The sequence below is a fragment of the Martes martes genome (genome assembly GCF_963455335.1).
Source record: "Martes martes genome assembly, chromosome: 8".
Taxonomy (NCBI): Eukaryota; Metazoa; Chordata; class Mammalia; order Carnivora; family Mustelidae; genus Martes; species Martes martes.
In genome coordinates this window covers 22,698,739-22,711,042 of record NC_137895.1, presented here as the reverse complement: position 1 = coordinate 22,711,042, position 12,304 = coordinate 22,698,739, and the positions used below count along the sequence as shown (strand labels likewise).

The 12,304-nt window shown below is 33.6% G+C and overlaps 1 protein-coding gene across 4 annotated transcripts in view; it reads left to right on the top strand.

The window, feature by feature from the left end:
* Window positions 1-12,069, top strand: part of TMPO (thymopoietin) — a 28,483-nt gene extending 16,414 nt beyond the window's left edge. Inside the window, exons 4-9 of one of the 4 annotated variants that reach the window (XM_080811417.1) lie at window positions 260-357; window positions 7,194-7,313; window positions 7,413-7,508; window positions 7,931-8,041; window positions 9,021-9,109; window positions 9,799-12,069. In XM_080811417.1, the coding sequence (XP_080667543.1) occupies window positions 260-357; window positions 7,194-7,313; window positions 7,413-7,508; window positions 7,931-8,041; window positions 9,021-9,109; window positions 9,799-10,084 (800 nt within the window). In that variant the 3' untranslated portion in view covers window positions 10,085-12,069. The remainder of the gene's footprint in view (window positions 1-259; window positions 358-7,193; window positions 7,314-7,412; window positions 7,509-7,930; window positions 8,042-9,020; window positions 9,110-9,798) is intronic. The other 3 variants (XM_080811418.1, XM_080811419.1, XM_080811420.1) reach the window with 3 other exon arrangements.
* The last annotated feature ends 235 nt before the right edge of the window (window positions 12,070-12,304 follow it).

Sequence of the window (12,304 nt, the reverse complement as noted above, 5' to 3'; positions counted from 1 at the left end):
AAAGGGAAGAATAGGAAGAAGCGATGAACAGATGAAGGAGTAGGGGAGATAAACAAAACTGGGATAAAATAAGAATGGAAAAGTAAAGCTTTTAAAGACAAATTGCAGCTGAATAGTTATGGTCTGTTGAGGTAATAACCAATAGGCAAACTTGTTTTACGTAAGAATGCCTAAAACCAAGGTTCCAGAATAATGTTAGGATGACATTGTAATTTATTGTATATTTGAGAGAGTAATGTTTCTCCGATGTTATTTCCAGACTCTAAAATAGAGCTCAAGCTTGAGAAGAGAGAACCACTAAAGGGCAGAGCAAAGACTCCAGTAACGCTCAAGCAAAGAAGAGTTGAACACAATCAGGTATCTTTAGTTTTATGATCACTGCGTTCAGGTATAAGTAATCTGACAACACTAATTTGCTTGTGTCCTAGCCTTTGGTTAAATAAACTCCAGCGCACTCAATGGAGTGTTCATTCCATTGTTCATTAAATGGTATTAGAAATCTAAACTTCATGTTTTTTGTCAGTAGTGTAGCCTGTGCTTACTGCAAAAGCAAGTGTTTAATAAATGTCTCATTTGTGTTTGATTTTGTGCTGAGCATGGTTCAAAGCCAGTCATATGCTGCCTTTTAAGGGAAATATTTTAAAAGGTGGAAATAAATGCCTAAGCATTTTTTTTAAAGGAAAGGAAGGGTTTTATATTTAATCTTTGTCTAGGTTTCTAACTTTGCTTTTACTTTTGCTTGTCTTCTGTGGCTTTTCCCTCAACTCTGAAGCTAGTCTGTTCTAAGACCACACTTTTCTTTCCTTATCTGAGGTGAAAATTTATCTTTTTCATTGTAGGTGAGGCAAGATACAATTTTTCAAAAGGAAAATGTAGGAAACTAAGTGAGAACTAATAAACACAGGTATAAATGAACTAATTTACAGAGAACAAATTATTGGCTAATCTAGCATTGATTTGGCTGACCTTTACAAGGTAGCTATCCCAGGAGCCATTTTCCTTACCCTTATTTTGTCTAGCTGGAAAGATTTGTCTAGTTGATTATTTATCTTTTCCATCTTCTCTTTGTCATTTTAAAGCCACACATCCTCAGAGGAAGTTCTTGATTTCTTAAGCCATGTCTGTCTGGGTTTGATGACTTGATAAGTTGAATTTCAGAATTATTTTTTAGAAATAATCTTGGTGATTATGGAGAATGTATAGAGCACTCAGTGAAAGATTTTGTTTAATATAGAACCAAATACTGGAATAAAGATATTGCCCTTTTATTTAGTAGGGAAGAACTCCAGGGTCATGCTGAAGAATAAGGAAATAATAGAGCAAGAGAAACTAAGAAAATCTAGTGAAGGACAATGAAATAGACAAGTATGGAGAATTTTAGTCCACAGTATGAAGGGAGGATGGTATAGTGCCATCAAGAATGCTGGACTGATCAGATAATAGGTTAAAAGCCGGGATGAAGGATGGTATTATACATGGTTTAATTGAGTTGGGGAATCCAAACTGAAGGACAGGGTAAATAGATTTAGGAGATTTTTATGGCCCTATACAAAATGAAAAAACATCAAGAAAATTGGAGGGAAGAGTTTAATGACCCTCTAGTCACAGAGCCTCACAAGTTTTAACATTTTACTGGTTTTATTTCATCTTCACCTGTACCTTCCAGCTTTTTCAATTCCTTTTGGTATTGCTATTTTGCTTTTTTGCTGGAATATATTAAAGTGAATCTATGATGTCATTTCACACATTAAAATGTCAGTATTTTAGTATATATCTCAAAAAGATAGCTGTTTCATATATATATGTATATAACAACAGTGCCACTATCATACCTAATAAAATTAATAATTCTTTCATGTCTAATCTATTCAAATTTCTCCAGTTTCAGAAATACCTCTTATGATTAAATTACTCAAATCAGGATCCAAGTAAGCTACACATACTGTTTGGTATTTGTTTTGTTTTGTTTTTATCTCATAAGCCTATAGCTATCTCCACTGCAAGTTTCCCTCTATTTTGGTGAAGAAACCAGGTCAGTTCTCTCCAGAATTTCCCACATTCTGGATTTGGCAGATTGCTTCTTCAGGTGTCGTTTAATCTCTTATTCTATAACTGTGCTTACTGGAGACTGGAGTTAGACCTGTAGTAGAACTGTGTAGTAGACCTTTCTGTAATGATAGAAGTGTTCTTTATATCTGCTGTCCGTTGTGGTAGCCATTAGCCACATGTGGCTATTGAATACTTGAAATGTGGCTTGTGTGGTAGAGAAACTATAACTTTAATGTTACTTAAATTTAAATAGCTATATATGGCTAGTGGTTACCATGTTGAACAGCATAGATCTAGAGAATTGGTTAGATTCAGGTTCAGTTTCTTTGACACAAATACTTCATAAATGGTGTTCTGGTTTTCATATTGCATCATTTCAGGAGGCAAATGATGCTAAGCTAGTAGGTTCAGGTATTGAAAGCATGATCCATCCATTTTAAAGTCCCATATCACCCTTTCATTTAATGGTATGACTGCCGTTTATGATTATTGCCTAGATCTACTATTTTGGTTGTAAGGTAATGATTTTTCTCATTCTCTTACTCCATTACATCTGTAACTGGAATTCTTCTATAAAGAACTTTTCCCTCATGACCTGCATAGTTATCTTCAAATAAAATTCACACAGGAGAGCCAGCATAATTTGCCAGCTTTCAAATTAAAGCCTAGTCACTTTGAAAGGTGATCAATAAAATCTTTTTTAACTAGTATGGTTTTTATCTATTTCATTTATGACCAGTAATGCTCATCATTCTTTTTCCATGTTCAAACTGTGCCATCTTTAGCCATTAGGTTCCTCTCGTTCTGTGTTGGTTCCTGTCATTTAATTGACCCTGTTTGTCTTTGATAGTTTCTTGTTTTCTGCCACAGTAAGATGTCCCAGGCTCATGTATGGTGCCTGCCTTTTACCAAATCAGTCCTTTTTCTAAAGAACCCTAATCCTTTTCATTGCAAATATTACTTGGAGGCTACCTACAATCTGCATGGTAGGTTGCTCATTTCTGCTGGGTTGTCATTGCTTCTAGGCATTTTTACTAGGTAGAGCAAGGAGTACTTATTTTTTAGAAAGAGAAAATAAATCATGAATTCATCAAATTTATGAATGCAAGCTATCTAACTTCTGGGTGTTCTGCCTATATCTCTTATGCTGAGTGTCTTGGTTCTTAAAATAATGTGATTTACGTAGTTACCACTATATAGATGTTTTAACATAATACAGTGCTCTTGATCATAAGGCTGCTAAATGGCAGTTTGGGCGGGGGGAGTTGCAGTTTTTGTCTTTTGAGCATAAAATCAAAATACTGTGCTTCAAATCACTTGAATGAATTTTCTTTCATAACTTTTTTAGTATTGGATATATAGTTTTATTTAGGCAAAATAAGATGGAGTCAGAAATTTGGCTTTTATCTTTGTTCCTTCCATTTATAGGCAACTTTCTGTTATGTTGGGGTTAATTTCTTTTTTAAAACAATAAGTAAATACATAGATTTATACACTTATTTTTGCTCCCCTCCTTACATAAAAGGCAATAAACTTTGCACATTTCTACCTTTCTGGTAATCTAAACATGGAGGTCACTCTGTATCAGAATACAGTCTAGCCATCTTCCTCATTGCTCTGTACCACTGAATGTCCTTGCATTTTATGGATGTACTGTATTTTATTCGGCTGTTTTCCTTCTAGTGGATATTTGGATTATTTTCAGTTATACTGTTTAGGTAATGCAAAGGTGAATTGATGAACAGCAGTTTGCATATATCATTTCATATTTTAGCCAATTTATCTTGAGGAAATCTAGAATTGAAATTACTGGGTAATTTTGCTAGATGTTATACAAATCCCCTGCATAAGAGTTGAAGCATTTTGCATTCCCACCAGCAATGTATGAGCGTAACTTTCTCTAATGGAGGGATAGGACACTGTTTTGAAAAAAAAATTAATATGAGTTAACCAGATTACTAAACTGGTAGTTCTTCAGAGTAAAGTGGCTTTTAATTATACTGTTTCTTTTTATAACTCAGTTTTATGTAAACTTTTTGTTCAGAGCTTATATTTTTACTGACAGATCTATAGCCACCTTTTAATAGCCCAGCTCCTGCCTTCTCTTTTGCCTCAACTGCCTACTGTCTTTTTTGCCTGATAGCTTATTAAAAGGCAATGTGAGAAGGTTTTTGTTTCTTTCTCCTGTTGGTTTCCTGATAAATTAAGAGGAGTTGCTGCAGTTAGTTTTTGACACAGAGTATATAGCAATCACGTGAACTACTAATTTTACATAGCAATGAATTTCTTTTCAGTCAATAATTTTCACTTGTTTGTAGTGGACTCTGGTAGAAAAAAATCTTCAGAATATCTTTTCTGGTGTGTGAAGAGGTGTCAATTAGTTTTCTGTGAAGGTGATTAATTCTAAATAGATAATAATAAATAATAAAACTAGTTGACAGTCCTCAACCAAAGAATTTAATAAACTTGGACAAAAGGAAATATAAATGATTTATAGTAAAAAGTTGCTTTCCCCACCCCTTCCCAGGTATTCCCACAGGCAACCAGTGTATTTCTTGTGTTTCCTTCCATAGAAGAAAATAAAAGAATCTTTAAATGGAACTTAATTTTAATGTCAAAGACGAGTAATATAAATATAAACATGTTATTTTTTTATCAACCATAATAGTTTCAGTAGATGTTGGTAAAATTTTTGGTGAAGAGCTCATTTCAGTTCAAAATATAACATGGAAAATCGTGGAATTTGGTAGAAAACCCAATTTTAAGGAAGTGATACTTCCCCTCATCCCCACCTTCACGGACAAAGATAAAATATCTGGTCTTTTTATAATCAGTTTTATTGGCCTTTCAAGAATGTAGGGGTGCCTTGGTGCCTGGGTGACTCTGATCCCAGAGTCCTGGGATCAAGCCCCTTACTGGGCTCCCCACTCGGTAGGAGGCCTGCTTCTCCCTCTTTTTCTGCCACTCCCTCTGCTTGTGCTCTCTTGTTTTCGCTCGCTCTCTCAAATAAATAAATCATTTAATAAAAGAAATGTACTTTTTAGGGGCGCCTTGGTGGCTCAGTCAGTTGGGCGTCTGTCTTCAGCTCAGGTCATGATATCAGGGTCTTCCTCAGTGGGGAGTCTGTATCTCCCTCTCCCTCTGCCCCTCCCCCTGACTTGTGCAAGCTCGCTCTCTCTCTCTCTCTCTCTCTCTCTGTCTTTCAAATAAACAAAATCTTGGGGCACCTGGGTGGCTCAGTGGGTTAATCCTCTGCCTTTGGCTCAGGTCATGATCCCAGGGTCCTGGGATGGAGCCCCACATCAGGCTTCCTGCTCAGCAGGGAACCTGCTTCCCCCTCTCTCTGCCTGCCTCTCTGCCTGCTTGTGACCTCTCTCTCTGTGTGTGTCAAATAAATTAAAAAAAAAAAAATCTTAAGAGATATAGTTTTTAATTCTTTGAAGAGTTTCAAAATACTTAGTATATACTGATAATACCAGATAGGCTGTCAAAGCAGAATATTTTTAAAATAGTGCTTTTAATTAATTTTACTGGCACTGAGCAATTGACTGTGAAAGAGGAAGCAGAATTGAATGTAGTTTTAAGAAGATACTTGACTTTGAGATGCATCACAATTCAGTTACAAGATCTTAAACCAGGTGTTCTCAATGCTGGCTGTGCATTAGAATCCCCTCAGGAGTTATAAAAATTAACTATTCCCAAGGCCCTTCTAGAAGAGATTCTGACTTAATTGGACCAAAGTAGGGTTTGGGGCATTTGATATTTCTCAGAAGCTCCCAGTTGATAATTGTGCTGCCAGGATTGAGAACCTCAGATTAAAACTATTTATTGTTCCTATATAATTTAACAGATTTGACTGACCTTAGATTTGCATTCAGCAAATATTTCCTAATGGATAGCAGGAAAAGGAACCCACAGTTTCCAACTGTGAGTTAAAGAGAAACTCTTACATGTTAAATCCCAAATATAGATAAATACAAAATTAGGTATGAGACCATTATGTTTGTAACTTGTGGGGTTCTGGTAGTAATGTTGCCATGAAATAAGCATTCTTATTGGATAAGCGCTCTTGTCCCAGCATAAGAGTAAAATACATCTGTCTTTAAAATTAATAGGCACTCACTTGAATATAAAAAGTCAGTTACTTAGATAAAATACTAGCTTGAAAGCAGAAGCGACAATATACGCACACTCTAGTACAATACTGATCATTGGTGGATGGTCTCTGGTTAATTTATCTGGTAATAGTGGCTTCAAAGTTGAATAAATTGCTACTTGGAATGCAGAATCTCAGGCTATACCCCAGAGCTGCTGAATCAGAATCTGCATTTTAACAAAAGCTCCACATGATTAATATGCATATTACAGTTTGAGAAGTATTAGTCTAGTGGTTTTCAAGCTATTATGTAAGGACTACTAAATTATTTTTTAAGTGAAGAAAAATCAGTTCCCTTCTCAGGGAGACAGGAGTCTGGGATTGGAAGATACCAGTGATCCATCATTAATGTTCTCTTTCTGTAGTGAGGAGTGAGTGGGTAATCACTTGGGTTTGGCATTGATGTTATAGGCTTGCCAGTTTGTGAAAGAGGTGACCACCAGATTTTTGTTGCTCAATGTTGCCAGTAACATCTGGGAACTTTTAAGTTCAGTTAGCTGTGTGTAGATTATAATTTAAACTGAAACCTATTTAAATAATCCTACTTGGAAAGGATAATGTTCAATTTGTGCTAACAATTAAAAAATTTTATTTTGTTTTTAAAGGAAACTGCCTTGTTACAGTAAATGACTTTCTTATAAGTCATGATCAGCTTGCTTTTTGTTTAGACAGCCAAAGAGATGCAGTTGTGATACGAGAGCCAAATAGCAAGTCACAAAAGGAGCTGGTGATAAATTAAGTGCTTTTTTTCTTCTTGCTTTTATTACAATTTGTGAGCTCCTGTGTGTTTTACCATAGTTTAAGTGTCTTCCGATGCCTGCATATTGGTTCAGTCAGTACATTTTAGAAATATTTTGAGGGCATAGCATTGTTTGCAAAAGCTGGCATTTAGAGATTTTTTATGACTTCTCAGTGTGCTAGCTAATGGCCATTATTAAGGTGTTTGATGTTAGAATCTGACTTTTTTAATGTGTCGATGCTTGAATAGAGCTATTCTCAAGCTGGAATAACTGAGACTGAATGGACAAGTGGATCTTCAAAAGGCGGACCTCTGCAGGCATTAACTAGGGAATCCACAAGAGGGTCGAGAAGAACTCCAAGAAAAAGGGTGATGCAAGGCTTATTGCTTAGAATTGGGTTTTCAGATTGGTAGGGTTTTAGTGATTATTTTATATTTATTGTTTTTGTTTTGTTTTCAAACTAACAGGTGGAAACTTCAGAACATTTTCGTATAGATGGTGCAATAATTTCAGAGAGTACTCCCATAGCTGAAACTATAATGGCTTCAAGCAACGAAACCTTAGTAAATATGTTTCATAAACTATACAAGTGGTATTCTTTGTAAATTACCCTTTAATTAGAATTGGGGAGGTGGTAAATTTCAGCAAATCTCAAACTTGTGTTTTAAACAATTATATTTTAAACTCATTTTCCCATATAATTCTGAATTTTAGAATTTTTTAGTATGGCCACAATATATACATATATAAATTTGTACAAGAATCTTACCTCTAAGTATTATAAGGAAACTTTTTTGCTAAAATATTTAGAGTGCTAAAGCTTCATATGAGAAGCACTGAATATGTTCATTTCTAGGTTCTTTTGCCTAAATTTTTATTAAGGGAAAGTTTTCAAATGTTACAGAAATAGAGTATCTTTTTTTCTTTTTACATGTCTTTGTTATGTTTGGATAATTCTGAGTCTGAATAATTTGAATCTTGGCAGGTTGTCAATAGGGTGACTGGAAATTTCAAGCATGCAGCTCCTATTCTGCCAATCACTGAATTCTCAGACATACCCAGAAGAACACCAAAGAAACCATTGACAAGAGCTGAAGTAAATGCATAAAATTTAGATCGATGCTCTCATTGATCTTTTAAAGAGGAGATTTTTTATATTTGTTTTTTGCAGTGGGAGGGAACAGAGCTTTCTTAACTGGGTGGGGTGTGCTTGTGTGTATTGTGTTTAAAGACATACTTTTATTAGAGACAATCAAAAGTAACTAATATAGTATGATACGCTAATACTATCTGCTTGCTACTGTGTGCCTCTTAAATTCCACTTTTCAAGGGAATATTCATTTATGTGCTGCTTCTAATATGTTCCTTTGTTATTTATGTGGGTTGAAAGTGTTACTGGGCTATTGGGAAGGCTATGCTATCTTTCACTGAAAGGTCAAATAATGGGACTTTAAAGTGACTTTGTATGATGCTTGAATTGATTAACTCCTTATAATTAAGCTTTAAAGTACTAACTGCATGATGCATTATAATTTTAATGAATTTTTACCAAAGGTTGTTTTGATCCGGGCTAATGGTAAACAGCAAAACAATCAGGTTGTTTAAAAAATCATTTTATGGCTTTTTAAGTTAGGAAGATTGAATTGACTATGTTAATTTGATATCCTCCATATTTGATCATTTATTTTATTACAAAATTCTTAACAGAAGAAACAGTGTACTCTTAATATTAATGAGAAGCACAGGAAAATCCAGTGGGGGAACTTAATGCTGCCATATTAGCTATACTGAATTTTAGTTTTGTGGGGTTTTGTTTTGTTTTTTGTTTTTGTTTTTGTTTTTTCTTAAATTCGGTCAAATGTGTGGTAATCCCCCATTACCACGTTAACATATCTCCACATTGAAGAAATTTGAAGAGAGCTTTGGAAGTTTATTGATACTTAGGTAATGATGAATTTAGAAAGGGCAGCTGGGGCAGACTTGAATGCACTCTGTTCTCTGAAACTTTTTTTAAATTATGTCTTAATTGCACATTTACACTAAATGTTAACTTGTGGTTGTTTGTTTCTTATTAGGTGGGAGAAAAAACAGAGGAAAGAAGAATAGAAAGGGATATTCTTAAGGAAATGTTTCCCTTTGAAGCATCTACACCAACAGGAATTAGGTATTCAGATACATTAAACAAGAATTAGTGTATTCTGCTAGGGCATTTTTATTTATTTACTTTTAATTGAAGTGTGGTTAGCATATAATGGGAATTTTAATTTTTAATTCTTCACACAGTTATTTATTGTACCTGTGTCCTCAGAATTAAACTGTTCTTTTGAGAGCAGTTTAATTCTTAAGTCACTAGTTCATATTCTTGAAAGTTGAGTCAGATTCAAAGTTAACTTGGATAAGCTGAAATATTATAAATTATTTGCCTACTATCTAATTCTAATTTTTCATAGTAAGGAAGAAATACTTGTTTTCCTTAAAGGTTTCCCTTTTCTAATTAAAAAGACTAGGTAAGAGCTAAATTGTTTCCTTACTAAAAGAATCACAACCAAACTACCTTATTTTTCTTCTATCTCCTAAATAATTGGCCCCGAAAAGAAGTCAAGTTTAGTGAATATTTACCAATGTTCTGAAAGTTATTTTTTAATAGAGTGAACATCCAGCATTTTAAATGAAAAATGTATAGAGATTTTAAATAGGCTGACCTCACTGTTTACATGTGACAGTTTTCTACTATTGTCTCAAGAATGTGTTTGAAATTAGGAGTGGTAATGACATTTTATATTCTATATTATACATCTAAATCATGACTTTTATCTAAATTTATTTTTTTCTTCCTGTTTTCACTCCCAACAGTGCTAGTTGCCGCAGACCAATCAAAGGGGCTGCAGGCCGGCCATTAGAACTCAGTGATTTCAGGATGGAGGAATCTTTTTCATCTAAATATATTCCTAAGTATGTTCCCTTGGCAGATGTCAAGTCAGAAAAGACAAAAAAGGGACGCTCTATTCCCATGTGGATAAAAATTTTGCTGTTTGTTGTTGTGGCCATTTTTTTGTTTTTGGTCTATCAAGCTATGGAAACCAACCAAGGAAATCCCTTCATTAATTTTCTTCATAATGACTCTGGAAAATCCATCTGAATGAAATCTCTTTGGCACACTCAATTTGGTCTCCTATTTTTTCTAATAACTGTATTAAAAAAACATTTGTGTACACTTGTTGACTTGAGAACTAAAAATAATGTGATTTCACCTCAATTAAAGTAGTATTCCATTGAAAAGCAAACAGGATATATAAATGGACTTCATTTAAATGTTTTGGACTTTGGATTAGTAGGAGATCACTTCGTGCCATATGAATAATCTTTTTTAGCTCTGGAACTTTTTTGTAGGCTTTATTTTTTTAATGTGGACATCTTATTTCACTTTTGAGAAAAATGTATATTGTTTTTGTGTATTTGGGAAACAAGGGCAAAACATGGTAGTATAATGTGAAGCTACACATTTAAATACTTCAAATTCTTACAGAAAAGATTTTAAGAATTATTCTCTGCTGTATAAAAACTTTAGAGATATGTGAAACATGAAATTTGGTAAGAAAAAGAGTAACTTGGGTTGTACTTTTTGTAACTGCCACAGGTTTGATGTGTTTATGGGGGAACATACAGCAATAATCTCTTCTGTAACTTTTATTAATGGTAATATTATTGTAGTCCTATTGTACTCACTTTTAAAAAGATTTCTAGTATCATGAATGTCCTACTTCAGTAAGACCCATTTAAATGCTGTTGATAATTTAGCAGGGATCTTTAGTGCAACATATACATGTTTTAGAGAATTGTTAGCTGGCTGTACATGTTTTTAGAAACTGTTTAGCTAGCTATAAGGCTGTAATTGGAAACTTGTACTTTTTATTTACAGCAAAAAATTTATTCTCTCAATCCAATTCGCTACCAAAATATTTTTTAGATAAATAAGTGTGTGTCTGTTTAGAAGTTAGAAACTTTAAAACACTGGTCTGAGGTTCCATTTTGATTCATTTTTGCATTGCCTTCTGTTACCAAAATCAAAATCTGCCAGGTTTTTTCTTTACCCTACATTTTCCAACAGAATTTGATTTTAAAGTACAAAAAGTGTTTCCTTTAAAATTACATAGTAAACTTTTCTTAGATACGAAGTAGTTAATACATAAATTTATAAACTGAATATGAAGTGGGCATTATGATTTTTGTGTACTCTTGAAATGGTTAACTTATCTTTGTGGTTGATTTATTTTTTAGCTAAAACTTACCTCATGTATAACTTGGTTAAGTAAAGTTGTAGGTAATTGAAATTTTAGTAGAATCAAGTAAAACAGAAATTTGAACTTACTCATTTGAATTTCAACTTTACAGTCATTGACCATAAAGCACACTAAAAATATAAGTTATTTTAAATATCATCTGAAATAAAAAAATACTTTTTAAAAAGAAAAAAGCTTAATATGTATATTTAGACCAGCACACAATTTTGATTTCATTAGCTGTATTCTGATGTTTAGCTTTCAAATATTTTGTAGGCATTTTTTTACTTACTTTGCAATTGATCAGAAACTTTTGTAGGTCTGGTCCCATAAGACAGTGGGAAACTTACTCCTTGATCAGAAATGCTTGCCTCTTTGAGTAAAAGTGTTTCTTTGAGATGAGCCACAGAGGGGGCACATTTTACTCTTTTCTGCAGTACAGTAATAGCAATACGCTTTTTCCTTGTTTCTAAATTTTACTTCCCATAGTTTTCAATCTTTTCTTTTTGATTAGAAATTGTGAGAAGCTTCATTTATTGTTTAAAAATATGGGAAAATAAATTGAACTTGTATGTATGTAAGATCAGTTTTCTAATAGAAAGGTATGGTCCAAAATAGTAAAAGAAGGACCACGTAAAACATGTAGTCTTTTTTTTTCCCTTTTAATGTGTATGTGGTCTTTTGTCTGTGTCTGTTTTATTCCACTAGAATAAATGTGTCCTTGATGTAAATGCAAAGCATTTCTTCCTGATTAAATTGTAGATGTAGACTTTACAATATAATTCAATAATAAAAATGTAATTAACCTCTAGTTTTGTCATTGTAATAAATGCTTTTCAGACAGCACAAACAATAAGATACCTGATAACATTTCTTAGGTGATTTTTATGGATTTTGGGGCTTTAGTTTTCATTTCAGTTTTCTCCTTTATGTTTTGCTTCTAATCATTTCATAATCAACTCCTCATTTGTTCATGGATAAGCAGTGTATAGCCATTATACTCACCATCTTAGGGAAGCTTTCAAAGGCATCTTTCCCACTCTACAATACAGTAATATAGTAAATATAATATACTTTTT